Source organism: Dendrobium catenatum, unplaced genomic scaffold (genome assembly GCF_001605985.2).
Source record: "Dendrobium catenatum unplaced genomic scaffold, ASM160598v2 original_scaffold_71536, whole genome shotgun sequence".
In the NCBI taxonomy this organism is placed as follows: domain Eukaryota; kingdom Viridiplantae; phylum Streptophyta; class Magnoliopsida; order Asparagales; family Orchidaceae; genus Dendrobium; species Dendrobium catenatum.
In genome coordinates this window covers 477,924-505,075 of record NW_021389983.1, presented here as the reverse complement: position 1 = coordinate 505,075, position 27,152 = coordinate 477,924, and the positions used below count along the sequence as shown (strand labels likewise).

The following is a 27,152-nucleotide window of genomic DNA, read 5'->3' as shown; positions in this document are numbered from 1 at the left end:
TTTTTTAATTTTCTTGTCTTATCCTTTCAGCAAAATATTTATGTTGCTTAGTAAACTGTTTCAAAATTAAAGTTTTTCAACAATTATGTATTTTGGATTTATTTCAATTTTCTTTTCATTGATTCAAATTATGGATCATTTGTGGCTGGGAATTTGAGATGTTTGGATAAGCTGTGAGCATGAATTCATTTAAATTTGATTGAGCTTTCTCTAACGCTATTTTTTTAAAGAAATGACTATTGGCAGTAGCCTGCTAGCTGTTAGTATATGCAAGAATAAGAAAGAGAAAATTATGGTTTCGTTTGGGACGGCTTTCTTACTGTTTTTTAAAGTATTTTTTTAGTATAAAAAATTACTTTAAGAAGTATTAAGAAAGACATCCCAAATGAAACCTATATCAATGAAAATATATAGCTACACGTGGATGGATGCTAGGAATTTAAGTGTATGAATGTAGGAATTTAATTGAGGAAATAAAAAATTTATATGTAAATTATGCATCGTTTGGATAATTTTCTTATTATTTTTAAGCAATTTTTTATTATAAATTTTTTTAACTAAAAAATTTATTAACTAAAAAATTATTTTAGAAAGCAATAAAAAAATGGCTTTCTTATTGCTTTTTAAAGCAGCTTTCAAATACAAAAATTTTAATTTTTTTATTAAAATGTTATTTTAAAAAGCAGTAAACAGTCATCTCAAATGAAGCCTTAGTCTAAAATAATTGTTGTAAATTCATAATCAATTCATAAGTTACTATGTGTTCATTCATTCTTTTCCACTATTTTTCAATTCAAATAATGTCACTGATCGTTGATAACTTCTTTCATGACTAACATGTTAGTAAACAACTCGTGAGTCATTTCTATACTAGCATCTGATAACTACCTGCCTTAATTAGCCTTTACATTTTTCTCATACATGTATATCTGGGACAATTTTCTGATTGCTTCTTAAAATAACTTTCTAGTACAAAAATTAAAATTTATGTACTAAAAAATTGTTTTAAAAAGCAATAAGAACGAAGTATCAAACGAAACTTTAGTTGCTTTGTTATTAGAGAACAGAAATTAAAACAAATACAGCAAATAAGAACTCAAAGAAAAGAGTGGGACATATATGTGCATGAGAAGAGAGAGAGAGAGATGCAAAGGCCTCGCAGTACCAGTAACTAAGAGTAGGGAGAGACATAACTCGGACATGTACGTCCCTCAAGGAGAGGATCATCGGAGCACAGATGAATTATTGAGGGCATGCATCCAATTATATATAGCTGGTGAATCAAAAGACCCCTCCAAATCAGAAAACCTCAATAACCAAACCACCAAAACCTGCTACCCCAATTATCTGGGATGTCCATCAATGCAAATTCAGGGCAACCTACGCATTAAATGATGATAAACCCAACATCAACTCAGCTAGGAAGAGAAAAAACCTGAGGCCCCTATGTTTTCTGACTTCTGTTGTGCTATAGTTGAAGAGAAAAAACGTTTGTTTTTTTAATATTATGTTGACCATGACAGCACGATTTAGTTACTGAATATGAAAGAAATGAGTGCTAGCCGAATGAGGATTGGGTTTAATAGTGGAGAAATGATTATGTGCGGATACTGGACACAGCTTATCATTCAGAGATGAATCAAGTGCAGCCATGTCATCCAGTACCGAGCAGTATCGAGCTCGGTACCGAGCAATACCGAGCCGTGATACCGAGTTGGGGGTGACGTGGTGTATTTTCATTGAATTCTGAACGGCATTCGACATCTACACAGAATAATTCATCTTAATTAATAGTGTTACAAAGTATCCATATTTCTTTTGATGAAGTTCAGGAACTTTCACACCTGGAGGGACATCTGATCCATTTACAAAATCATGAACAATAAGGAAGCTCATTGGATGCCGATAGGATTGGCGATGAGAGCTCAGTCCCTCTTTGCTTGATTTGTGAAATCCTCATGAGTTGTTAGTTCAATCTAAGCATAGGTCATGTGAACTTCAAAAGCTTTGAAAGAGATATTTAATATGAATTGTCAAATCATTCTCAGAAGTCATAATTTGTGTAAAACTTCTTATATACAGAATCTGTAGATCCAATTATTAGAAGCTTTTAGGTTTTGATAAATCTTATCCGAAACCTAGAAAGTCTCCTCTCCTTAAAATCTAGTTCATCCACTACCTTCAAGAGTGAATAGCACTAATAGTAAAAGCTATGACTTTCAGTTTCAGAATGCATGCACGCAATTGCTAGCTGGAAGATAAAAAAAAATTTAAATGTGTTGATCAGAATAAAATAACACAAATGTATAAATAGTAAGACGTTGGAGATACAGATCAGAATAACTATATAAATATTCTTTTTTACTTTGATTTCATTTTAAATTGTTTTTCTGTAATTCTGCAAAGTTTTATGGACAAATTAAGATATCCTTAATTAATATTTAAGAGTAGGACATCAAATATATGTTTTGGTCATATATAATATTACATTTAGATTTTTTTAATTTTTTGCTAAGTGGCATTATAATTTTGATTTTTTTTTAATTAATCAATTGCTCTTGAAAATTAATTTGGCTAGTCGTGAAGTTATGTTAAGATTATATTGAGTTTCATCAAATTTTATTAATGATCAATTGTTCTAAAAATTAAACAAATTAAATCAAAAAATGTTTATATTGTAAATCAGCATTGGTCACTTTATTCTTGTAATATTATAAAGAACTAAATATAAGAAATGCTGAATATGCTTTCACATACTAATGAATAGTATTATCTTTCGTGCGTGTGTGTATATATTCTTTTGGGTTTTATTTTGAGACAGATTTCGTATTATTTTATTTTTTCAGACCGCAACTATAATTTCTATTTGGTTATTATTTTTTTACTGCTTTAAAGTATCTTTTGTGCTATGAGATTGTTTTCTACAACAACTTTGAAAAAAGTTACTTTCCCCACAGCAAGTTTATATATATCCATCTTTATAAAAGTTATAGCTATTCCAAATGGATCCTAAATGTACAAAGTATTTTAAGAAATTGGTATAATGCCCAACTTAGCTTAAAGAAAAAGTCATCATGTACTTGAAATAAAATAGAGATAGCAAAAGAATGAGAAATTATTATGTGTTGATCTAGATAGGATAACTATCCAGTTTACTGAGTATACTCAATAAATACTACACAAATACTCAGCAAAAAAACTACTGAGTATTTGTGTAGTATTTATTGAGTATATACAGTAAACCGGACAGTTGTTCATATCCGGACCCTAAATAGGAGGGGAGTGAAAGCTTGATATTGTTATACGATTGTATACTGCACTCATTTCAAGTGAACAAGCCAACAAATTAAGCCTTTTCTTGGGTTGTAAGCTGGGCAGTCTAATGCTACTTCTATTTTGAAGTATGCTTAAAACTAAAATTATGTTCACACTTTTATTTGAAAATAAGAATAGTAGTATTATCTTTAACACATTTTTAATAGTGTAATGCTTTTTAACTCAACCGCTCTTCCTCAACACTTATAATAGAAAAGAACAAGGCGTGCCGTGTACTAGCTTTCATATTATAGTTTACTTAAATTTAGATTAGTGATAAAAAATTTATCAGAGAAGTGAATTTGCTGGTCAAATCCATCTTATCTCCTCTCAACAAGAAGTTCTTTGAAGAGTACCATGGACAATCTTCATCGATTTTTCTGGAAAAGAAATTGGCTTTTTTTGTTCAGGAAATTTTCAATGGAAGCGCCAATCCTATAAAAAAGATTAAGAGGTCATACTTCTCTACCGCTCTCGATAAACCCTGAGAAGCCGACCTGCCTCTTCTTAATTAATCCATGTTTGCTATGATGATTGCCTTTTTGAAAGAGAGCCTTTTAAAAGAGAGATTATTTTTAGTGGCTTGCTCCACATGCCGAAGAAGGAGAGATTATTACGTGCAGTGTCCGAACAGTGTCCAGACTCCAGTAAAAATGCGTCACGTCGCCTGTACATAACATGTGTATAGATTTGTACACATGTTGTGTACAAGTTTGTACACAGTGTGTGTATATGACATGACACATTTTTATTGGAGTCCGAACGGAGCTACATCTGGACTCTGTACGTAATAATTTTTTTTCTAAAGAAGAGCATTTAAGAGGGATAAAATCATTTTATTTTTATCATAATGACAATGATTTTGACATTGAGGATTATGTTGAAGGTTCTTTAGAGAAATTGGTCAAAGATGACCATCTAAAGGAGTCGAGCGCCGGGAAGACAAGAAACTCACTAAAGAATAGCAATCGTAGAAACCCATCCTTGCAACTAAATAAGTTGTTCATATCATCATGGCCATTAAGGTTATTATTGGGGGAGCTAATCTGGAAGTTGTTTGATAACACAGCCTGAAGAGATTCATGCATCTTCTTTTTCTTTTGATCATATTATCTCCTTTTCTAATAATGATCTTCCTCCATATCAGACTATCTATGAAAACTGCAATTTCTTCTCTGCCAATATAAACCACTAGAGGTCTTGGATATTCTTGTGGATATCAGCTTTATGAACGTTCTCTTTCCACTTTAGGAAATTCAGCTCTTTGAGGTGGATTTGCGGTGGACTTTACGATAGAAAATGTTTCCTCTGAAATAGAGGCGGACTTGTGACAAAAATTATCGTTGTTATTTTTGTAACGGATTTATGACGCCTAATCCGCCACAATTTTGCGACGGAAACTCCATCACAAATCTTCCGCAAATCCGTCACAAATCAGCACAATTCAAATTGGATTACTCACTTTTTATTTCATTCACTCTTGTCATGTGTTTTGTTGTCGTGCTCGTGATGTTCCTTCTTCGACGACCCTGTGCCATGCATCATCTCCTTCGACGATGTTCCTTCAATTTGCCAGCTCGTCTCTAAATTTTATTTGGCTCCATTATTGTTCAACTTTTCTCCTTCGAGACTCGACGACGTTCCCTTACTAAATTGGATCGAAAGTTTCACATTCTAATCGGAAAGCAACGACGGGAGCTCGCTCATTAAGCTACACATTCTTATCAGAAGGAACGACGGGATATCACTCGTTGTGAAAGTAGCTTTCTCCCTTTCGAGTGCTTCTTCGGCCAAATCACGTAAATTCGCCATAAATCCTACATCCAAACAGCTTATTCCTATTGGATGGGATCGACTTCGAAGGCAATCTTACTTTCATTTCATTTCAAGTTTATTGTTCATACTTTATGGTTACATACTTAGGTGTGATGGATAGAGATATTATTAGTAGAATACAAGTTGGATGATTGAAGTGGAGGAATGCATCAGACTTGTTGTGTGATTGAAAAGTCTCTCTCAAACTTAAAAGAAAATTATGTATTATGGTAGTGACAGCTGAATGCTTTATGGTGCAAAATGTTGGCCATTAAAAGTGAAGCAAAGTATTAAGTTAAGTGTTGCAGAGATGAGGATGCTTAGGTGGATGAGTGATTTAACTCTTAGAGTTCATCGTTCATAGTGATTGTGTAATGGATGGAGATATTATTAGTAGAATTCAAGTTGGTTCATTGAAGTGGAGGAATGCATCGGGCTTGTTGTGTAATAAAAAAGTCCCTCTCAAACTTCAAGGGAAATTATGTAAGATGGTAGTTGTTGTGTTGAGTTTGAGTTTAAAAAGGGGATTTGCTTTGCATTGAAAAGATATAAAGCAAAGTTTTTTTTTTTCATATTTAAAATTGATTTTTGAATTTTATACTAAAATAAAATATCCATTGGGAATGATATACCACCTCGAGAGGTGGAAATAAGATTCCTTGATGAATTCAAATTTATAATTGTAAATTCTATCCTGAATATCGTAGCTAAATTCTGAAGAGAATTATATATGACCCCAAAGGGTCAAAATGATGTTCGATCAAGTATTAAACTACGATAAATTGTTTATGATATCATTAATTAATCTCAGATTCAATGTCACAATAAAAAATGATATATCTTTCCAAGGGAAGAATGTATCACCCCTTATCGATTATTTGAATATGAAGATAATTATCATCGTTGATTTTCTTGATTTTCCTAAAAAAAGTTAATTGAATTTTAAAATTTGAAATGAATTCTTAAATCTTTAACAAGCACAAGCCCTCATAGTTAGTTACATCATAAGAAACCTAAGTTTTCTACAAAAACTCTCAATTAAAATAACGACTAAAATTTTATTTAGAATTTTCCATGAGTGATATCAAGAGAAGTGAGGTTTGAATTTCAACTGAGATTGGATCAAATTTGAGCATTTATTTATGGAAGACAATAGTGGAGAAGTAGGGGCAATTAGGATTCTGAAATAATTTAAAAATGCCCCAATCTAACATATGTGTTGGGCTTTAGGTTTTGATTTGAGGAGAAATTTTAGTTTAAATTGTCATTTTATTAAAATGGTGGGATTGAATTCCCGAAGTTAAGGAATTAAGATTTTGAGTCTGCCTCGGAACCTAATTAATTTAAATTGGGCACTAGATAACCATAGCCCAAATATAGCTGATGATGTGCAAATCTGAACTTACAGCGCCTTGGATTGTGGAGCCAGCTAAACACCTATGACCTTAAAATCCATGAATCTGGTTTTTAATGAAAGATAGGTAAAACTATTGATTAAGTTTTGATGAGTTGGGACCAACTTCTAGAGCAAATCCTAAGTGGCCCCTTGACTAATGTTGATGGTTAATGCTTAAAAAATGTAATTAATTTTTTTCTCTTTAATTTATTTTTTTAATGCAATGCATGCATGTTGATCGACATTTGAATACATAAATCAGAATGAAGCAGTTTTAAGGCTTAAAATTATTTTTTTTTCTTAGGGATTGCGCGCACAACACCCCCTTAAAACTACACCCTAAAAAGTCTGGTGGGCTGCCAGAACCCGCAAATGGGGAGGTGCGTAACAAAGAAAAGAAGGTTTAACTAGAAAGTCCCTCTCAATGATACTGATCTTCTCCTCTTTTGCAAACTCCTGGATTCGTAGGATATGGATATCCAAATGAAAATAAACTCCTCCTCGAAGAGGTGTTTTTTTTCTCTTTAGATATTGAAGTCATCCTAACTTAGATCTCTAAATGAAGATGAACTATCCTCTAAGGGATGTTCCCTTCTCTTTGGATTCCAAGTAGGATGGTGACATCCCACCGCAAAGTCAACTTTCATATTTACAACTCAATTAAATTACATTATATAAAAGAAATAAAATATGAACATCATTCATGATTATCCGTAATAGTTATAATCAAAATCAACATCCCAAGCAGTTATATATTTGCCTTGAATTAAATCATAGCCACACTTGGCCATGCTCTTTTAATTTCAAGCGGGAAACCAACCACACCATATAAATAAAAGACACCCAAGTGACCCAAGTGATTTTGTCCGCCGGTAATAAAGCATTTTCATGTAGTGAAAGAGTGAATTTCTAAGTATTTGGGTTAACCCATAATCCAAATACTTAAATATTCAATCAAAGAAACAATATCCCATAATGTTGCTCTTGATACACTATGATATAAGAGACATATACCATAACTTTCATTAATCAAATTCAAATGCAAGTCAAAGTGCCTAAAGCATGAGTATGCAAATTAAAATAGGGTTTCACATGTAAAATGACCTATACACTTGCATTTGATTTGATCAACCCAACTCATTAATAATTAAACTATATATAAAATTTTAATGAAGAGATATGATTGAAGGAAACAAGCCAAAGTCAAATCACAAGAAATCGTCAAATATTAAATTAATTTTAAGGTATACTAATATAAAATTGATTAACATTAAAATATAAGTAAGAAAATTCTAAAAAATTTACTAGGGAATCAAATGCATATTGAAGATAAATATCCTAAAATTTTAAAATATTTGGAGTTATATCTAATAAAATATCAATTAAAAATAAAATATTAAAAATTTGAAATCACTTGAAATTCAAAAAGCATTTTTATTTAATTTTAATTTTAAATAAAATAGGATTTAATTCTAAAGAAAATAAGTATTTACTTGTAAAGTTTGGATAAAAACTTAATTTTATATCAATTTTTGAAGTTTCTATTAATTAAAACCTATTAAAACTAATTAGATTAATGAAAATAAAAAAGAAACGCATCACTGCAATAGCGGGCCGCGCTATGTTCTCTTTTCTGTCGGATCAAAGTTACGGATATGGGGTGGCCACACGACAACATGAGAGCTTTGATATGTGAAGAGAATCAATGGGGATATTATCATTTGCGTTAAAATCAGCTTTTCAAAAGCTATTTTAACCGTTGTATTTTGAGGTAGGGTTTAAAATATATCTCAATCTAAATGGTGGATTTATGTATTTTTGGATTGGTTGAGCTTGTGGACTATCCTCGTACACTTTCCTTGAAGAAACCAGTGGTTGAAATGGTTTGGATTGATGTGTATAGGCTTGGATGAAGAATATGGCTTGGTTCCTGAAGAACTCGCCGCCAGCACTAGTTGCGTTGTAAGTTTGAACAATGGATACGAAGAAGAGAATGCTAAGAGCTAAAAAAAAGGGAAATAGCTCTAGGGAGACTTGGAGGCTGTGATAGATGGGATTATATGAAAAGAGCATTCTTAGCTCATTTTAGGTCTAAGGCTTATGATGGATAGACCTAATCCATCAGACCCTTTGCTTTGATGAATGGCACACATCTAAAACAATTAGAGTGGCAAGGAAAGGTTGGGTTAAGCCTCTTGGCCATTTGAGGCTTTTAGGGAGGGGGGCATTCCCTTCCTTTTTAGGCTAAAATAAGCTCTGAGCTTTGTTAGGATAGCTCTTAGTTAGTTTTTTTGCTTTGTTTGGGATGGCCAAGTCAACAAGTTTAGGAAAGGAAGAAGGTTTCAAATGGGGTTTGACTATTTATGAAAGCTTGAGTGCTTGTTGATTGGTTTTACCAGTCAACCTAGTCAATGTGAGCGGATGTGGTAGGTACCTAGAGGGTTTGAGTAAATGGTGGGATGGATTCAATAGAGTTTGAGGGGATAAGTCAAATGCATAAGCAAGTTAGTGAGTGTGCTATGAGGTTTGACCAAGTTGTAATAAGTTGACTTGGAATATGCTTAGGTCATGAAATATAATTAATTTGAGGATTAATGGAATCTAGGTGACTTGGGTTGACCTCAAGCAATGATTTGGTCACATACTGAATTGATTTGACCAAGATTGACTCATGTTGACTAAGTTAACTTGTTGACTATGATTGGGTTTGAGAAATATTAGATTACTAATTTGATGGAATTCAATGGATTTGATACACTGTTATTGAAGTTTGAATGTGTGACCAAATGCATTTGAGGATTTGACTGCACATGAAAATTTGACCAAGTCAAATCCAAAGTAGTTTGACTCATAATATGTTCAGAAATGTTCAAGGCATGCGATTGAATGGTTTTGAATGTTTGGAGGCTTTCACTGGATTGGATTTGATTGAATAAAGTGATTGGTCTCAAAATAGGCCAGGTTTGATCATAGTTGGACCCAATTGACCAAGTCAACTATTGATTTGGTCAAAGTATCCAGTCAAGCCCAAATTACTAAGAGAAGTGATCAAATGAGTTTGGATGAGTTCATGGTTGATTTGGGGCTTAACTATTTATGATAAGGTTTATGGTTAATCTGGTCAACCAGGTCAAATCAAAGGCTAAGTTTAGGCTCAAAAAGTTTGGTTTGATCAAAAGACATCAATAGAGATGGCCCCATACACTGGGATGGTCATTTGGTCCAAAATGACCATTTGGGCCCTTAAGGGGACATTTGGTCAACAAAGGTTGACTTGGTCAAATTAAAACTTGGGTTTAGTTCAATGCACTCCTATTGATGTTTAGGATATATTGGAAGAGGTTTCAAAGTTTGATTTGACTAGGCTATATTGAGTTTTGGAGAAAAGTCTAATTTTTCCCTTAAAGGGCATTTTGGTCATTTTAAGCCCTGGTCAACCATTGGTTAAACTGGGTCCAACAAAATACATTTTACTAGTCAACATGTCATAACAAGATATTGACATGGTCAAGGATTTTTGGAGAGGCCCGAAGGCCAAATTCAAGGTAGTGGCACATGTTATAAATATTTGAAGGTTTTATAGTATTTGGAAATTAATTCAGTTTATGGTGTTAGGAGTATAATATTGAGCTCAAATCTATAGGGTAGACCCTAGGGATATGTCTAATCAATATGCAATTGATATATCATGAATCATATGTCATTTAACAATGTTTCAAGGTGATTGAAAAAATCATCCAAAAAGGGTTTCAAGACATAGGCCATTTACCTTAGATTTTGACCTAGAATTTTGGATTTGAACTGACCTTTTGGTTTGATTGATTGAATTTAAATTATCCACCTCAATCACACTTAAATGAATGATTGAGATTGATTGGGTGATTAAAGTTTGATTAAATGTTGGATTGAAGTCTAGAGTTTGAAGGCTGGATTGGAAGATGAATTGAGATTTGATTGGGGTCTTGATGGTTGACAAGTGTATGATTATCAACAATTAGACCACCAAGCAGGAGTATGGATAGGTCATGATGACCTCATACAGAAACGAGGTCAACCTATACCTTATGATGTTAGAAAGTTATCTAAAGACGTCATTTTCTCACATGTATCCAAATGTTCATTCATATCAATGTTCTTTTATAGGTTTCAATAGAAAGAAACATAAAATTATTAGTAAAGTATGTACTAGGAGGAAATATATGATGAGGAGCAAAACAATGTAAAGATGATAATGACGTTGGAGTGTCATTAATAATGCTTCCTTTTACTTAATATTGAGGAAAGGAAATATGCATACAATATAGAACCGTTTGTGGAGATTGATATTAGAAAGCAAGTCCAATAAGTTCTATGAGATGAATAATTTGACATTGTAGGGCCTTGAAGTAAATGTCAAATTGATCATGGGTGACAAAGTCACCAGATCTAAAGGCTTCTCTAGATTGGAGCTTAATCATTGGTTGGATATAAAGATGTTGGAAAGTTGGTCTAAAATTGAGTTACAACCACCATAAAATTTTTTTTTTTACCAATGGTCGTGTGATTTGACAAATCTTAGCATAAATAATTAGGAGTTAACCGAGATGACAAATATCAAGTTTTCCTGAGTTTCATTAAGAAAATTGGGAAAACCATTGCAACTAATGTTACTCAATCAAAGTAAATAAAGAATTAAGGCAATGAAGTACTAAATAATAAAATATAATATTTAAACCATCTTAGTTATTGATCTACATCTACTATAAAAGGGTAGCAATACATATATTATTATGATATTGAGAGTATTAAAACCAACAAAAACCAATTAGTTTAAAGTGCATGAGCTAGAATGAGTTAGAAGGCATGGTATTTTAAAAGCAAAACTTTTAGGCTTTAGAATTGAAGAGAACTAAAAAGACATTTTTTAGAACTTTTAATTCTGATGTTATAAGTGTTAAGCTAGTTCTTTGTATCCTTTGCCATGCTAAAATCTAAAAGAAGTGAACTCGACATTTATTAACTTTTCATTATAAGGCCTCAATATGTTTGTTATTTCTTGGTTAACAAATGTTGATTTGAATGTATAAATGGTCTCCTCAAAGTTTATGCTTTTTACAAATAAATACCCTCGTTGGGATGAAGATTCTTTGAGTATAGGTAAAAGCCTCCCATGATTGAGAAACATTTAGTGAGACTAAGCTGTTACAAACATCGAATAACAGAGTTTTTAAATAGATAAATTGTTTTATTTGTTAGCAATTGTCATGCCACACAGAATTAAGATGCAACTATTTAATAGACGTGAAAATCAAATAGCATAATTGGTTTCCCATCCTATTAGAAGAATGAACAGGTTGATTGTCCACTATCACATGCTAATGAACAACATGTTACATTTGATACATATTGCATGGAATCCTCTCCTGCCCGGAGAATAACCAGACTTCTAATTTTCCATACCATCAATTGCACAATATCAATTTGTGAGTAACGCCCAACATTATCTGTTCCTCCACTTGGTAGTCTGATATCTCCTCATATTAGGAGAATGACCAAGCCGACTATCCTCTATGCCCTAACTTATAACACCCACTAATAATTATTATCTAACACTCATCATTTTATGAAAACTATAACACATCAAATCCTCTCTAAATAATATCAAATGAGACATCTTTTATGTTTAATGTTTATTACAATATATAAATGTCTTATATAATTATGGGTAAAGATATTTGTTGTAATCTTTGACACATATATACTATTATAATTATTTCACAGAGCTAGACTCCATGATTTTCCCCTTCCCAATTAATATCGTATTTCTTATGTTTTGCTTTCAACTCAAGATTTTTATATAATACTAAGGCGTTAAATTATTTCTACATATATAAATTTTTTATCATATAACATGGTTAGACGTTTAAATCATTAACAAATATAGAATTTGTTATGTTCGATTAATGCTTGATTATTTGTCAAAGTGGATAAAAATCTTAACAAATAAATTTGAACAAAATTTAAAAGTTAGGTTATTGTTAAATTTCTAACTTTTAAATTTGACTTAGACTCAATAAAAATAAGAGAAATTTATTCACATATATACCATTATATTTTTTTATTTAAAAAAAAACATTTTTTCAAAATAAACTACAGAACTTGTGCATTTGCACTTGCTATAATTAATAAGAAATTAATAAAAATGAAAAAAAAAGAAGAAATTTTATCTTGTTATGTAACCATCATAATTGATATTATTATAAACCGAGCGAAGAGAACGTTAGTTTTCTAAATAAATAACCTTTAGAGGTTAAATACCCAGAAATTAATAATAAATTAATTAATTTGAACTATTGCAGCCTTTCACTGGACAGCGTACGTCCTACTTCCCATCTATCCTTAAATCAGCTTGCGGAGAAGCGGAGCAAAGGATTTTTGGGGAGGAAGCGATAGAAATGTCGACATTTGTCTACCCTTCTCTACTCTACCCTCACCGTCTTCCTCGTCAAGGTAACATTTACTTCCCAATCCCCTTCTTTCCCGGCTTTCTCACTGTATTCTCTTTCGATTCCTTCTATGAAATTTGTTTTCCTGCTATGAAAATTTACCAATGAGTAAAGAAAACAACTAGCGGAGCAGAGAACTCTAAACTTGTTGTTCAGCTATGAGTATGGCCTCAAGGACCGTCTTAGCTTGCTTAGGAGAAGAAGCTTCTCGATGGCTTCCCATTGCGTGCTCTTATATTGATTGCATTTGGAAGGAATCGTTTGAAATCCAGAAGCACCAATAAAACTTTTTTTTTTTTAATAATACAATACTTTTTTCCTTCGATTTATTTTGATGGAATGTTTTTCAGAAGTGATGATTGTTTGATCCGAAGTTGTCTGGTGGAAATGTGCTGAACCTACTCGGCTTGCGAGGCAAACAAAGCCAGAGAGGAGGAAAAGAAGATCGACTCAAGTTTCTATAATCTCTCAAGTGATTGCTATGAAGGACCCGGTTGGACCTTTCATGAGACAGTAAAGGAAGGAGGGAGGGATAGGGCGAGGGAATGGAGAGGGCGCGGGAGAAGGATTTCTTGATTTGAAAAGAAAACCCAAAAAAGATTTTTAAAAGATGCCTCACACTTGATCCCCAATTTATAGGCTAGATCCACCGTCGGCACTAAATATGGCTATACATGAAACAAATTATGGTAAAGGTAGTTGGACATTTGTTATAGCCAGCTATCCGGCTGTGCGGTTTCTCATAAATGAATGTTCTTGGATCTCTTGAATAAGTTTTCTTGGTAAGCCATATGAAGAACTCTTCGAGTATTATGGATGAACATTGCTAGTCAAATAGATGTCGAATTCTTGGACAAGTAGGAATTGTGAGTGTGCGCTATGAGGAGTTCATCTTATGTTATTTGCATTGTGCGCGAAAAATTAGCAATGCCTCTTCCAAAGCATTGGGATACTAATCGGACTTCTTGTTTGTTTCAACCCATTTCTTGGTAGTTGGTGCCCCCTCTCTGGAGTGATTTCTAGCTTATCTTGTTTGTGTCCAATGCAATTACATGGAGGACTTCACCTTTCCAGTTGAGGGGCCACTGCTTTTGTTTCTTTTTCTGTGTACTTCTTACAGCTAGTTTATATGAATTGATACAGAATGTAATAGTCTTCCCTCTTTTTGTTTTGTTTTGTTGAGGGAGGTCCCTCATAAAAGACTCCATGATGGCATTTACTCACTTGTACTCTTTTTATGTTTTAATTAATGCAAAATGCAACTTTCAATGATAAGAATTGTGAGTATTGGCCAATTGTGTTGACTTCCAAGCACCATACCATAGATTCAGTTTCATTGATAGATGCTATTTAGTTTACTTGGCTTAACCGAACGTCTCTAGGTTCTTCACCATTATTCGAGAACTTATCATATATGATTTTTCATAAATGGCTTGTAGCTTTAACTCAATTTAAGTCGATTCAAACATCTTGTCTCAAGCAATTTGGTTCAAGTATAGATTTGATCGGCCCATTATTGTTGGAATTGACTTGATGTACCTGATCTAAACTGATAAGAGTGTATATTAGTCTCCTGATTCTTTTAGCTTTTTAAGAAGCCAAAAATTTTAAAAGAATGGAATAACAATGCTATAATATATTAGGGTGCCTCGAGAAGTGTGATATGCAATCATTTAATCAAATTGTGAATTTTAATAAGCATTATATGACTGTGTTAGTGACACTTATCATTCCCATCATCTTAGGAAAAAGGTATATGCATGTAAATATAGTTCACTTTTTTATAATACTGGCTAGGGATACAACATATCCATGCTTGTTAAAAGAAAAAAATGGAAATGATTGTATCTTGATTGATATAAAATTCTAGATGGTGCTCCTGAGGCTGTAGTAAATGAAATGGTTTAAAAAATAAAGTTAAAAATAATGCGGGGTGTGGTGGGGGTGGGGTGGTGTGGCGCAGTTCTAGATCTATATTTATTTTAAATATTCATATGTATGTTAAATGAAAACTTTTATAAATAAGCATGACTACATGACTACTTATATGCATGTTCACTTGCTATACTATAAATTGTAATTTTCCACTAAATTTATTAGTAAAAACTCAAATTGTTAAATTGGAAATTTTTAGATAAATCTCATGTTGATTAAATGGCTGAAAGAGAAGGATTTATGTATAAAAGAAGAGTATAAAATGAAAATTGGTAAGAATTATTTTATCATATATTTAGATTGGAAAAATTATTTTAGTGGCTCTTTAGTTGTATTTGGATATTAGTCTATTGAGTAATTATTGTTATTGAATGAATTATAATATCCGTTCGATTGTCTGTTCCTGCCTCATTAACTTGAATCTCTGAGCTGGGTTTTGACAAAAATAAATGAAATACTCATAATAATATTTATTTTGCATAGAGGTAAATGATGAATTCATATGTGTAACTGCTAGCATGACAGTCATGCATATTATTCTCTTTTCATTGGCATTGATTTTTGTGTCAGGCATAAAATATCATACTTTGCTTTATGCTTAAGCTCACTATACACATTATTTAAAGAAAATCAAGGAGAAGGTGGAAGAGTGATTTGATCTTGTGATATTATGAACATATATAGAAGTTTTGGACAAAATAATATATGTGCATATGCTAGAAATATCAATGATGAATCATGACTTATCAATGTAAGACTTAAACTTTTATGAAATGAAGCTAAATATTGTCTCTTTTTTATAAATATTATTAGAAAGTTGAGTAAATAAAAACATAGCAAGCATATTTGTTCAATTACATGTATTATCAAGCATGCAAAGTTAAATTTCCCAAAGATAATGAATTTATGAATTGATGTAAACTTTAATGATGTGAATTATTTTGAAAATATTTATAAAATCCTTGTTGAGGGAATTATATTTCTCTATTTGTCATACCTAGCTTACTATGACCTGCTACAATGTATAGATTTTGCTAGTTGGGTGGGACATCGTTCAATTCTAAAGTACTCAAATTGGATGGTTTCTACTTTGATCTTAAGGAAGTGCTTTTGCATAGCTGTATCTTTAGGCTTCATTTAGGACAATTTTCTTACTGTTTTGTTTTTTCATATCACAACCACAGTTTCTGTTAGGTCAATGCTTTTTCATCGCTTTAATGAAAATTTTGTGCTGGGAAGCTGCTTTCTACAACAATTTTTTTTAAAAATTACTTTATCCAGAGTAGTTTTACAACCACTTTTATAAAAAACTATAGTCGTCCCAAACGAACCCTTAATTTAATATTCGTTGTTAATTTGATTTACAACAAGTTGTGAATTGAGAAGATTGAGAGATAATATGCACTGACTCACTGTGCAAATCTCAAACCAACCAAATGAGTCTCATACTTGAGCCAATTGTTTTCTGCCTTAAAACAAATTTTCCGGCTTGGCAATCAACAACACTTGTTGAGCCTTTGAAGACAACATCAATGCCGCTACTTGGCTCCCAAAGGGTCCATTTATATGGATCAACTGGTGTAGTTCTTAATAAATTTTATATAGTCTTGGATAGTAAAGTAGGCGATGACTTGCACTTTCAAGACGTTTATCAACATGTAAAAGATTTAAAATTTATTTAGTCTAATTGTTCGCTTAAGAAGTTAGTCAAAATGTTTGGAGTTTACCACAACAATTCTCAATGGGTGGTCAATGACGATTTGGATCGAGTCTTTAATTAGACAGTTGTCTAGTGCTAGAGTAAGCTTCTTTATGATTGCATATTTCAGTTCTGTACCCTTTATGGATTTTGACAAGATAGTAAAGTGCACTTTATTTTCCTCTATCTTCTTTGATGAAGATTGACCTTCCGTCTCCTCACCTACACCAAGATAAAGGATTAACTCGTCGCCCAACTATGGGCTCTATAGAAGAGGTGTGAAGAGAACATCTCCTTGTCATGAGTGAAGGCTTGGTCACATTCTTCCGTCCACTTGAAGTGGTTGGTATTGCTCTACGCTTATTACCACTGATGGTTTTTGTTTGGATAAATTGCCTTAGCTTTTAAAATTGTTCGAGTTAATTCAAGCACATTGGCTCAAGTGATTTGGTTCAACAAGTGAATCTATTCGACCAATTCTAACTAGAATTTACTTGATGCACTCAACCAATTCAGATAAATGTGGGTGTACAATGATCCTTTTGCAAATCAATGTTAATATACTGGTGGAAAGGAAGATGGTTCATCATTTAGGTTTATAGAAATATGATGGTATGCTAAATCATTATGTTTCCAAGTAATTCCAGGACGCCTAACATAAGCCTTGTCAAAATTTATTTAGGATGATGGGAAGCTCCATATATTTTCAAGATAGCTCTAAATATTTTTGTTAGATGTTTCTTATAATTTATGAGAAATTAATTAATAAAATGATAAAATTTTCTTTTAAATATTTAGAATTCTCTTGCAAAATGTTCATACCTTATTTTTTATATGTTTAAAGATACTTTACATAGTAAGCAAATTTTTGCTAATGTATCTTGAACAAATTTTCATGCTTATTGTAATACAAGGAAATGTTGACTATCATAAAAGTAGCAAGAGACATCAAGAATCATTCAGGAAATCGACTCACCTATGCCAACTTTCCTGAACAATCGATTTCCAGGCACACTGAATATTGCAAATGCCATCTTTGCATTTCATGGGCTTCTTTTTTTTGTGTTAAAGATGCTGCCGTTTCTTTTTGGATCATAAAAGAAATAATTTCTATTGGTGATATTTGAGAGGCTGAATACTAGAGGGCCACCTAAAGGATAATTTCTATGAGTAGTTGTAGCTGTTGGGCTGCCATGTATGATATGGCAGCTGCAGCAGTAATTGGGGAGCGTCCCTTGGCCTCAAATTGATGACATGGAAATGTACAACCTACAAATTGCTAACTTGAAGCTTACGACCTATGCTGATTTTGTAGGTTTTTATTATAATTTTTATTGTCTTATTTTTCTTTCCTTTCTCACTTATCTGTGGTTTATTTCTTTCTATTTAGCTCATTGCAAAACTTTATAAATAGGGTTATGTTTTTACGTAATAAATACAATGAAATATTCCACTTTTCTTCCTCCCAATTTCCTTTCTACTTATTTCTTACGTTTAGCAACCTTGAAAAATAATTCTTGGTTAAGTTGTCAAACCATGGATGTGAAGTTAAGAAAACTCTGTCAAAGCACACAAATGTTTTCCCATCTTTTGCATGGAATTTTTTATCCAATCTTCCTTGCCATAGAAAGTATTTACTTTGCTCATTTAACGCTTCAACAATACTAATAGGAATCTGATACGTCTTGGACCCTAAAACAGCAAACTCAATGAAAAAATTGCAGGAATATGAATATAGATGGCTGATTTTTTATTATAACTTCAATATAAAAGAAAGATACAAGCGATCTACAATTCAAGAGGTATCGACTCTCCTAAGCAACCTAGACACTTCTAGGAAGCTCTCACGAAAAGAAAACAACAACAACTCTCAAATAAAATTCTCCATACAAAACATAATATAAACCTTACTATTTATAGCAAACAATAAACAATAATACCAAAACATCCCTCCTCTAATACCCTTCCAAATCAACCCCCAAATCTTCCATTCTCAATTAGGAAACATCACCTAATTAATCTCATCGTAATCATGCCCCAAATCTATCATCTTCAATTATGAAACATCTCCTAATTAATTTTCTGCAAATCAGCCTCCAATTCAGTCATCTTTAATTAGGAAACATCTCATAATTAATCATCTCCAAATCAACCTTCTTTTCTTATAAATTTTCCTCTCCTATTTGAATTCAAATAGGAGATCTTTCCTTAATTAATTCCCTCCTTAATTTCCCTCCTAACATAATGAATTATTATTTTACTGGGCCCCACAAGGGGGCCGAAATCTCCCTGGATTTGTTTCCAGGTTCCGCCCCCTGCACTGCTTGCTGGGCTGGCTGGTCCAGCCTCCCTTGGCCTGCTACCATAACAGAATCCAAGTATTAGAACTAAAAATTCCCTTGTGTGATTTTCACAAGTTTAATAAAATCATGTTTAGCGTACTCTCTGCGATATGGATGCCAAGCCCAACAATCATGAGTAGGATTCAAACCTAGATTCAAAACCTTTAATGAAAGGAGTCTATTCATATAAGACATATTGAATCCTTTCCAATTACCATGGTAACTGCATCACAAATTCGAACCATCCAATCAACCTTTTATGGGTGAGATTAATTCTACAAAATCATTATGATTTTGAAAAATTACCCCTTGGCATCCAAAATAGAGTTGATGGCCGGGGTTGTAATGAAATAGTTACAGTGATAATTAGACAAGATCCGAGACTCACTAAAGATCAATATTGGTTCTTGATCAATGAATGTCTACTTTGATACTATTCAAAAACTACTTGGAAGTTTCTTCAAACCGCGAGCTTGATATACTTAGTAGCAACCACAACATAGTTGTCAGCAAGGAAAACATTTTTAATACTCTTTGTCCTAATTGTTGATCCTAAATCCATAGAAATTTCCCTTAAGAATCTCAACCTTATGATTAATAAAAACAATGAGAGCATGCATCCTTAGCGAGGCCTCATTTGATGATTCAAACAAGATGTGATCGCCTTATCATTAACTTGAACTGAACTGGCATTATGTAGTAACTGGGATTATCCTATATCATTTATTTTTTTGTCTATCTCTGTTAAAACATGAGAGAGTTGGATTTAATCTCATATTATATAGGTGAAAGATATCACGAAGTAGAAATAACAAATGTTTGGCCTTTTACCGTTGGTTGTACCAAAATTTTTAATGTCATGTACATATGAGATAACACCGTTTTGAGGAACTTTTAAGGCTTCGTTTGGTTATCCGACACTTTTGTAAAAAGTAGTTTTAAGAAACATCGGTTCAGATAAAAGAGTTTTCTAATGGAGAAGCACATATAAAAAGCTTTCTTAAAACAACGAAAAAATGAAAAATAATGGTGTTATTGGGAATGTGGTTTGAGGAACCAAACAGTAAATTAACCGTTTTTTTAAAAAGGAATACGCACAAAAAACGTCCAATCAAACTAGGCCGAAGTGGAGAAGTTCATGCTTTAGTTAACTCTTCTTTGTTTATTACCTCTCTTTTTGTATTTTTTTTTTGAGTGGCACACTTGGATTGGGGAAAGAGTACTTTCTTATTTGTACACCTGTGGGATTTCTCTGCAGTGAGTCATATCCTTTGCCCTCTCACTTCAGACAGTATTATTTTAGCCAAACTTTCTAAATTTGGTCTTCTTGTTTTGTATTTTATCTCTTAGTCATTATTTTATGTGTTTATCATATTTAATCCCAATGAATGTGTTACACCCATGCTCACGCCGGCCCAGGAGGGGCCGGCAGACCGGTCCTGGTTTATGCAGGGCAGAAGAAACATAGGGAGGGGGGGCGGAACTCCAGTGGGCCCCATGCTGGGCTTAATGCAAATTATGGGGGAAAAATTTTGAATGTAAGGGCTAATTAGATATTTTGTAATTCTCCTATGATGTTAATTAGGGGAATAGGACGGAATTAGGGGATATCTTGAATTTTGAATGAAAGTTTGAGATCTCATCGGGTGCTTGGGTTCTAGGGTTTGCTAGAGATTTGTGGAGAGTTGTTCTTCCTCTCGAATCGAAGAACATTGTAACTTTTATTGTTTTCCCGCATCTACTAGTGGATTCCTTTGTTTTTCTCCAAGTTCTCGCTGTTTCTGTGCTAAAAACTGCTGCGATTGGGTTGTTTTCCTGTTGTAGACAGCAGTTTTCTCTTTGTTTTCTTGCTAATTTCGATTAGGTTTGCTTGCGAACTCAAGTATTCCCTTAGGGTTACTTGCGAACTCAAGTATTTCCTATCAGAATGCTGTCACATAAAAGTTTGATGTTTTTCTAATAAATTTATCTGAACCTAAATTTTTAATTTTATGCAACTTCTTACGAGTCAATTTACTTTCAATTCTTGTATTAGTATGATTTCCTTCATTATTTCTATTAATTTTTTTTTCCTGTTACATCTCGCCTAAATTAAGCCTAGCATGATTTACCTGCACGGTTGCCTTGCAATGGGAGGAGGTATTTCTGCAAATTGAATAATTATAGTACTAAAACTCACTATCTGCGTAACTGTAAATTCATTAGCTTGTTGAGATGTGACTAATGGCATTCTGGATGTCTACTGGAAGGATTGCTATTAACGGAAAAACACTTCCCGAAAATACGGAGACGTATGGCTTCACGAATGAGTGCTAAGTGTAACCATGAAATTCTTGATTCTAATATTCAGAAAACGGAACAACTTTATCTGGGAATAGACTTTGGTACATCTGGTGCTCGATTTGCTCTCATAGATAAAGAGGGAGCAGTTCTTTCTGAAAGTAAACGGGCATATCCACAGCTAGTTGTAAGATTTTGTTTCATATGTAATATCCAATTGTTAATTTACATTCAGCCGATCGCTTATCAGGACTTTTTTGTTCATATCCTTCCATCATCACATTCTTTGTCTAGAGACTGCAAATAAGGAGATTTTGTTTGCCTTTTTTTTGGTTGAGGATTCATCTCATATTGGGTAGAGTTTTCAGTTTTTTTCTTCTTTTTTTATCACCTGCATTCATGTAAAGAATAATTTTATTTTGCAAAAATTCAATCCTTGTTCTTTTTCTTTTGAGGCGTGCTACAGTGACTGAAAGAAAGAGCTGAAAGTTAGGCCGAATGATTTGGATTGAGAGAAAATGTCAAATTTTTTTTGTTCTTAATTAAAGAATTCAGTTATGCATTCTTGTATTCAAGATGTCTAATTACAAGATACAGGGATGATGTGCATAAAGAGTAATAACAGAACTTTCTAGAGTTAGCTAAGAGTTAGTTGAAGACTTAGATGACCTGTCACTGAGGCTACGTGTCTTCACGTAATTGGTCCAAGCTGATGTGATTCTGTTATTTTTGTTACCGTTATTACCAAGGCTTTTAAAATCGGACCGGACCGGCCAGTTCAACCGGTTGAACCGCGAGCCGGCCGGCCGGCCGGTTACTGTTTAAGTTATAACCGGTTTCGCAGAGAACCCGTGATGAACCGCTCGAACCGGCGGTTTGACCGCCGAACTGGTCCCGGTATCTTAGAACTGGGCAGTTCGCTATTGATGATATCGGACGGCTGAGATTAGCTGATTAAGTGAACTGCTGAGTTTTTATACAAAGAGGAAAACAAAAGAAAAAAAAATCCTATCTCATCCGTTCGTATCGCAGTTATCACCTCGCTGCCTTGCTTTTCGGATTCGACGTATTCGGTATTTCTTCCCGTCTCCGTCGTCTTCTTCTTCATGTCCGGCGTGTCTTCTAGTCGCGAAGCAAAACTGCCTGTTCGTTTGCGAAGCCAGCCGTTCTGGTTTGTTTCGAAATGATTTTTTTTTCCAAAAATCAGAGACATGAATGTTTTCTTTAATCTTGATAGCTTTCTTGTATGTATGTTTTTTTATGCATTTAAGCTTCTCCTGTTTTGAGTGTTTTCCCTGATTTGGAGTGTGAGATGAATGGCAGATTTTTTGTGAAGTTCATATTTTTTTCATTTTTTGTATCTCTGCATGTTTTCTTCTTGTTTTTGGCTAAGGAATATGGTCAAATAGCTATTAATCACGACTACTCTTCAATTAGATTTTGTATTAAGTACTGAATTGTTGTTTCACATACATTACAAATATTGCATAAATTAGTATTACATAATAGTTAACTTGTCTGGTTTATTATGCTGTTACTCATGTAGTATATTTGAATAAGTCGTCTTAGAACTTGTCTGGTTTCACCCTAATCTATTCTTCAATTAGATTTTCTGTTTCATATTATAATTATCTTCAATTTTTGTGATATATTTATAAATTGTTGTGTTATTATTATAATTTTTAAATATAATAAATATTTATTACATCATCTGGTTCGACCCCGGTTCAACCCATGTCGAACCATCGAACCGCTAACATCTCCTTCTTCCGGTTCATTGACTGGTCCGATTTTCAAAGCCTTGGTTATTACTCCCCCTCAAGCTGACTATCCAGGTTGGACAGTTAGCTTGTTCCGTAGTACCTGAAATCGAGTAGTAGTAGTCAGTGGCTTGGTAAGTATATCTGCAAGTTGATCCTAGGTAGTAACTGGAGTGACACGAATGTTTTGAAATTGTATGTGGTCTCTAATGAAGTGTTGGTCGATATCAATATGTTTCGTTCTTGAGTGAAACACAATTATTTGCCAAGGCATCACATCATAATTTAGTTAATTTGTTCATATGTATATTAAAGTCCTGTAGCAACCTTCTCAGCCATATTACATATGCAGTTCCCATTGCTAAGGCTCGATACTCTGCTTCAGTAGAGAAACGAGCAACAGTGTGTTGCTTACACTCCATGACAGAATTGTGTTTCCTAAGAATGTGTAGTAGCTTGTTGTAGACCGTCGAGTTTGTTTGTCACTTGCCCAGCCTATGTCAGAGTATGAATACAGCTCCAGTGGTTCGTTTGAGATCGGAATTCCATAATTGCAGGTTCTTTTGATGTATCTCAGAAGTTTCTTGAGTAGATGTATGAGTTCTGCTGTCGGATTATGCATGTGTTGACGTAGTACATTAACCGCATAGACTATGTCTGGTCTAGTAATAGTTAAATATTGCAAGGCACCCGTGATTTGTCTATAAATGAGAGGATCATATAGCACAATATCCGACTTCATATTTGTTAACTGTTTTGTAGAAGTTGGATTTGCAAGGGGTTTGCACTGAACTAAACCTGCTGTTTGAAGTATAGACTTCACATAAGATGATTGAGACATAAAATAGGAATTCTTAATCTGAGTAATCTGAATACCAAGAAAGTTAGTAATTGTGCCCAAGTCTTTCATTGCGAATTTCTGATTCAGTTGATGGATTACTCGAGATATCATGGTAGGATTGTTACCAGTTAATAGGATATCGTTTACATAGATTACCATATATAATTCAATATTATTTTGACTGAATATGAATCAGCTTTACCATTATGAAACCCGAAAGACTTGAGATGAGCAAAGAACATTTTGAACCATTGTCTCGATGCTTGTTTGAGACCATATAAAGCTTTGCATAGAAGACACATAGTTTGGATAGATGATGTCTTCAAATCCTTTTGGTTATTTCATATAGATTTCTTCTTCAAGATCACCTTGTAAAAAGGCATTTGCTACATCCAATTGATGTATGGGCCAGCTTTTAGAAGCTGCTATTGTAATCAAGGCTCGAATAGTTGGTAATTTAGCTATTGGACTAAATGTTTATAAGTAGTTAACTCCATATTCTTGAGGATTTTCTTATGCTACAAGTTGTGCTTTGAACCTTGCAACCGTTCCGTTAGACTGTCATTTTGTTCGAAATGTCCATTTACACCCAAGTACTGGTGCATTGCTAGGAGGTGGTACTAGATTCCATGTACCCTGTTGCTGTAGAGCTATAAACTCCTCAGCCATGGCCTTGCACCAGTTAGCAGATTTGACAGCTTCTGTGTAACATGTAGGATCTTGAATTGTCATCAGAAGCAATGGCATGAAGGAGATTGAGGATTTGTCGTGGCTTGAGAGTTCCAATCTTGAGTCTAGTAACCATTAGATGAGTAGCTATAGGAATGTTTGGATGGTTGGACTGGGATACCTCGGCTAATACAGTGGGTGGCAATGGAGAAGCAGGTATGGTTGAGGCCAAGGGAGCATAAGAAGTCGGGTTGGTATTTGTTGGTTGTTTGGTAGAGATTTTAGTGGTAGTCTGGAAAGTTGGAGTTAGCAGACCTGGTAAGGAGTGAGATGGTGGTGATGTTGTGACTTAGTCAAGTTGACGAGATTTGAAGGGAAACTGATGCTCATCAAATGTTACATGTCTTGAAACATATATTCTTTGAGTGGTAGGCCATTGAGTGCGATAACATAAATAACAGAATCACATCAGCTTGGACCAATTATGAGAAGACACATAGCCTCAGTGACAGCTCATTTAAGTCTTCGTTGTCTAGTGTAGATCCTGCTATAGTAATTTGATCAATGATTGTTTTAACTTCAGAGAGATACTGAGTCATCGTTTGATTCTTCATTGCAAGATTGTGTAATTCATTCTTGAGTAGAATTACTTCAGATTTTTTTTTGGCTTGCAGGCGTCATTCTATGGTGCTCCAGATGGATGAGCCGGAATCTGATAGGAAATACTTGTATTCACAAGCAATCCTAACCCAAATCAAGTACCTAAACAAAGAAAACTGCTGTCCACAACAGTAAAACAGCCCAAATAGTGAAGAAACAGAGGAAATCTGAGAGAAAACTTGTAGGAAAACCAATAGATGAATTGTATTTCACTAGTAGATTCAAGAAACAATCAAAGATACAATTTCCTTCAACTCGAGAGGAAGGAATAACTCTCCCAATCTTCGGCAACGCCAAGAGCCCAAAGCAAGAAAACATAGATCTCAAAAATACATTCAAACTCAAGATAACCTCTCCCTCCCCCCAATCCTCCTAATTAACAATAAAGGAGTTTTACAAAATACTTAAAAAGCCCTTATATTTCAAAATTTTCCCCCAAACCATGCATTTAACCCATGCTTGGGCCCACCAAGCTGCCGCCCCCTCCTCTGGATTCCGCCTGGTTCCGCCCGACCTTGAGCCGTCGGGTGTAGAACCGGACCGGTCCAGCTGGGATCGGTCCAAGCGTAACATTACTCCTCTCCCAAAAACTCACCTTGTCCTCAAGGTGGAAGGAGGGAAACTGATCTTTCATCCTCTCCATTGGCTCCCAAGTCGCATCGAAATCGGGGAGGCCCTTCCATCTGGTCAGCACTTCTTTGTTACCTTCTCCATCTGATCTTACCCCTGCCAATTCCAGTGGTTCTAACATCACTTTCAATTCCTCTGTCAATGTCGCTGGTAATTCTGCACTAATTGCATGCTTTCCAATAGCTCTTCTCAACTGTGATACATGGAAAACTGGGTGTATAGTAGCTGATGGGGGCAACTTCAGTCGATATGCCACAGCTCCAATCTTGTCCTCAACTTCGTAAGGGCCGAAGTATCTTGGTGCTAATTTCTCATTCCTTCTTCTGGATACTGTCCTCTGCCTGTAAGGTCGTAATTTTAGGAACACTTTTTCCCCAACTTCAAACTGCATGTCTCTTCTGTGTGAATCTGCCTGCTTTTTCATGAGTTGTTGGGCCCTCGACAAATGTTTCTTAAAATCTTCTAGCACCTTGTCCATTTCTTCCAGATACTGCTCAACTGAAGAGACATGTGTATTTCCTTTCCCATAGTGCACTAGGTGTGGGGGGTCCCTTCCATACATCACCTTGAAGGGTGTCATCTGAGAGGCAGAATGATGCGAGGTATTGTACCAATACTCCGCCCAAGGCAGTCACTTCACCCACATCCGCGGTGTTTCAGAAGCAAAACACCTCAAATAAGTCTCCAGACTTCGATTTACTACCTCTGTCTGTCCGTCTGTCTGTGGATGGTAGGCGGTGCTTCTCTTGAGGATAGTTCCTTGCAACCTGAATAATTCCCTCCCAAACTGACTGAGAAACACCTTGTCTCGATCTGACACTATTGATTCAGGGATTCCATGCAGTCTAACCACTTCCCTGATAAATGATGCTGCCTCTGTTTAAAATTGCGCAACGAGAGGCGCTCCTCTGCGCAATTTTGTCCAAAAACGCCTTGAGGCGAACGCAATTCAGGGGTTGTTGAGGCGTACGCCTCACAGTAGCTGAGGCGCGCCTCTATTGCGTAATTGCGCAATTTATAGAGAGGCGTACGCCTCAGCCTAGTGGCCCCACCCACTTAAAATGAACATGTCATTTCTCCCACACCCATTCGGCCCTCCTCATTCCCGAAAATAATCGCCCGTAAGCTGCTGTTCGCGGAAAACAGAGGAGAGCGCACGGTCGGCCTCCGATTCCGCTGCTCCTCCCGCCGGCGCCGCCTCTCTCCGGCGAAGTGGAATCTTCCGGCCGCCCTCTAGGAGTACTCCACATTGAATTTTAGGTATTTTTATTAAGTTTAGGGATATATTTTTCATGTTTAAGAAAAACTAGGGTTTAGGTTTTTTT

The 27,152-nt window shown here is 34.5% G+C and overlaps 1 protein-coding gene across 9 annotated transcripts in view; it reads left to right on the top strand.

The window, feature by feature from the left end:
• Positions 1-12,864: 12,864 nt before the first annotated feature.
• Positions 12,865-27,152, top strand: part of LOC110108935 (D-ribulose kinase) — a 74,590-nt gene continuing 60,302 nt past the window's right edge. For 3 of the 9 annotated variants that reach the window (XM_020839798.2, XM_020839796.2, XM_020839802.2), the window contains exons 1-2: positions 12,865-13,015; positions 21,237-21,454. In XM_020839798.2, the coding sequence (XP_020695457.1) occupies positions 12,961-13,015; positions 21,237-21,454 (273 nt within the window). In that variant the 5' untranslated portion in view covers positions 12,865-12,960. Of the gene's footprint in view, positions 13,016-16,846; positions 16,992-21,236; positions 21,455-27,152 lie in introns of those variants that run through there. The other 6 variants (XM_028691797.1, XM_028691798.1, XM_020839797.2 and 3 more) reach the window with 5 other exon arrangements.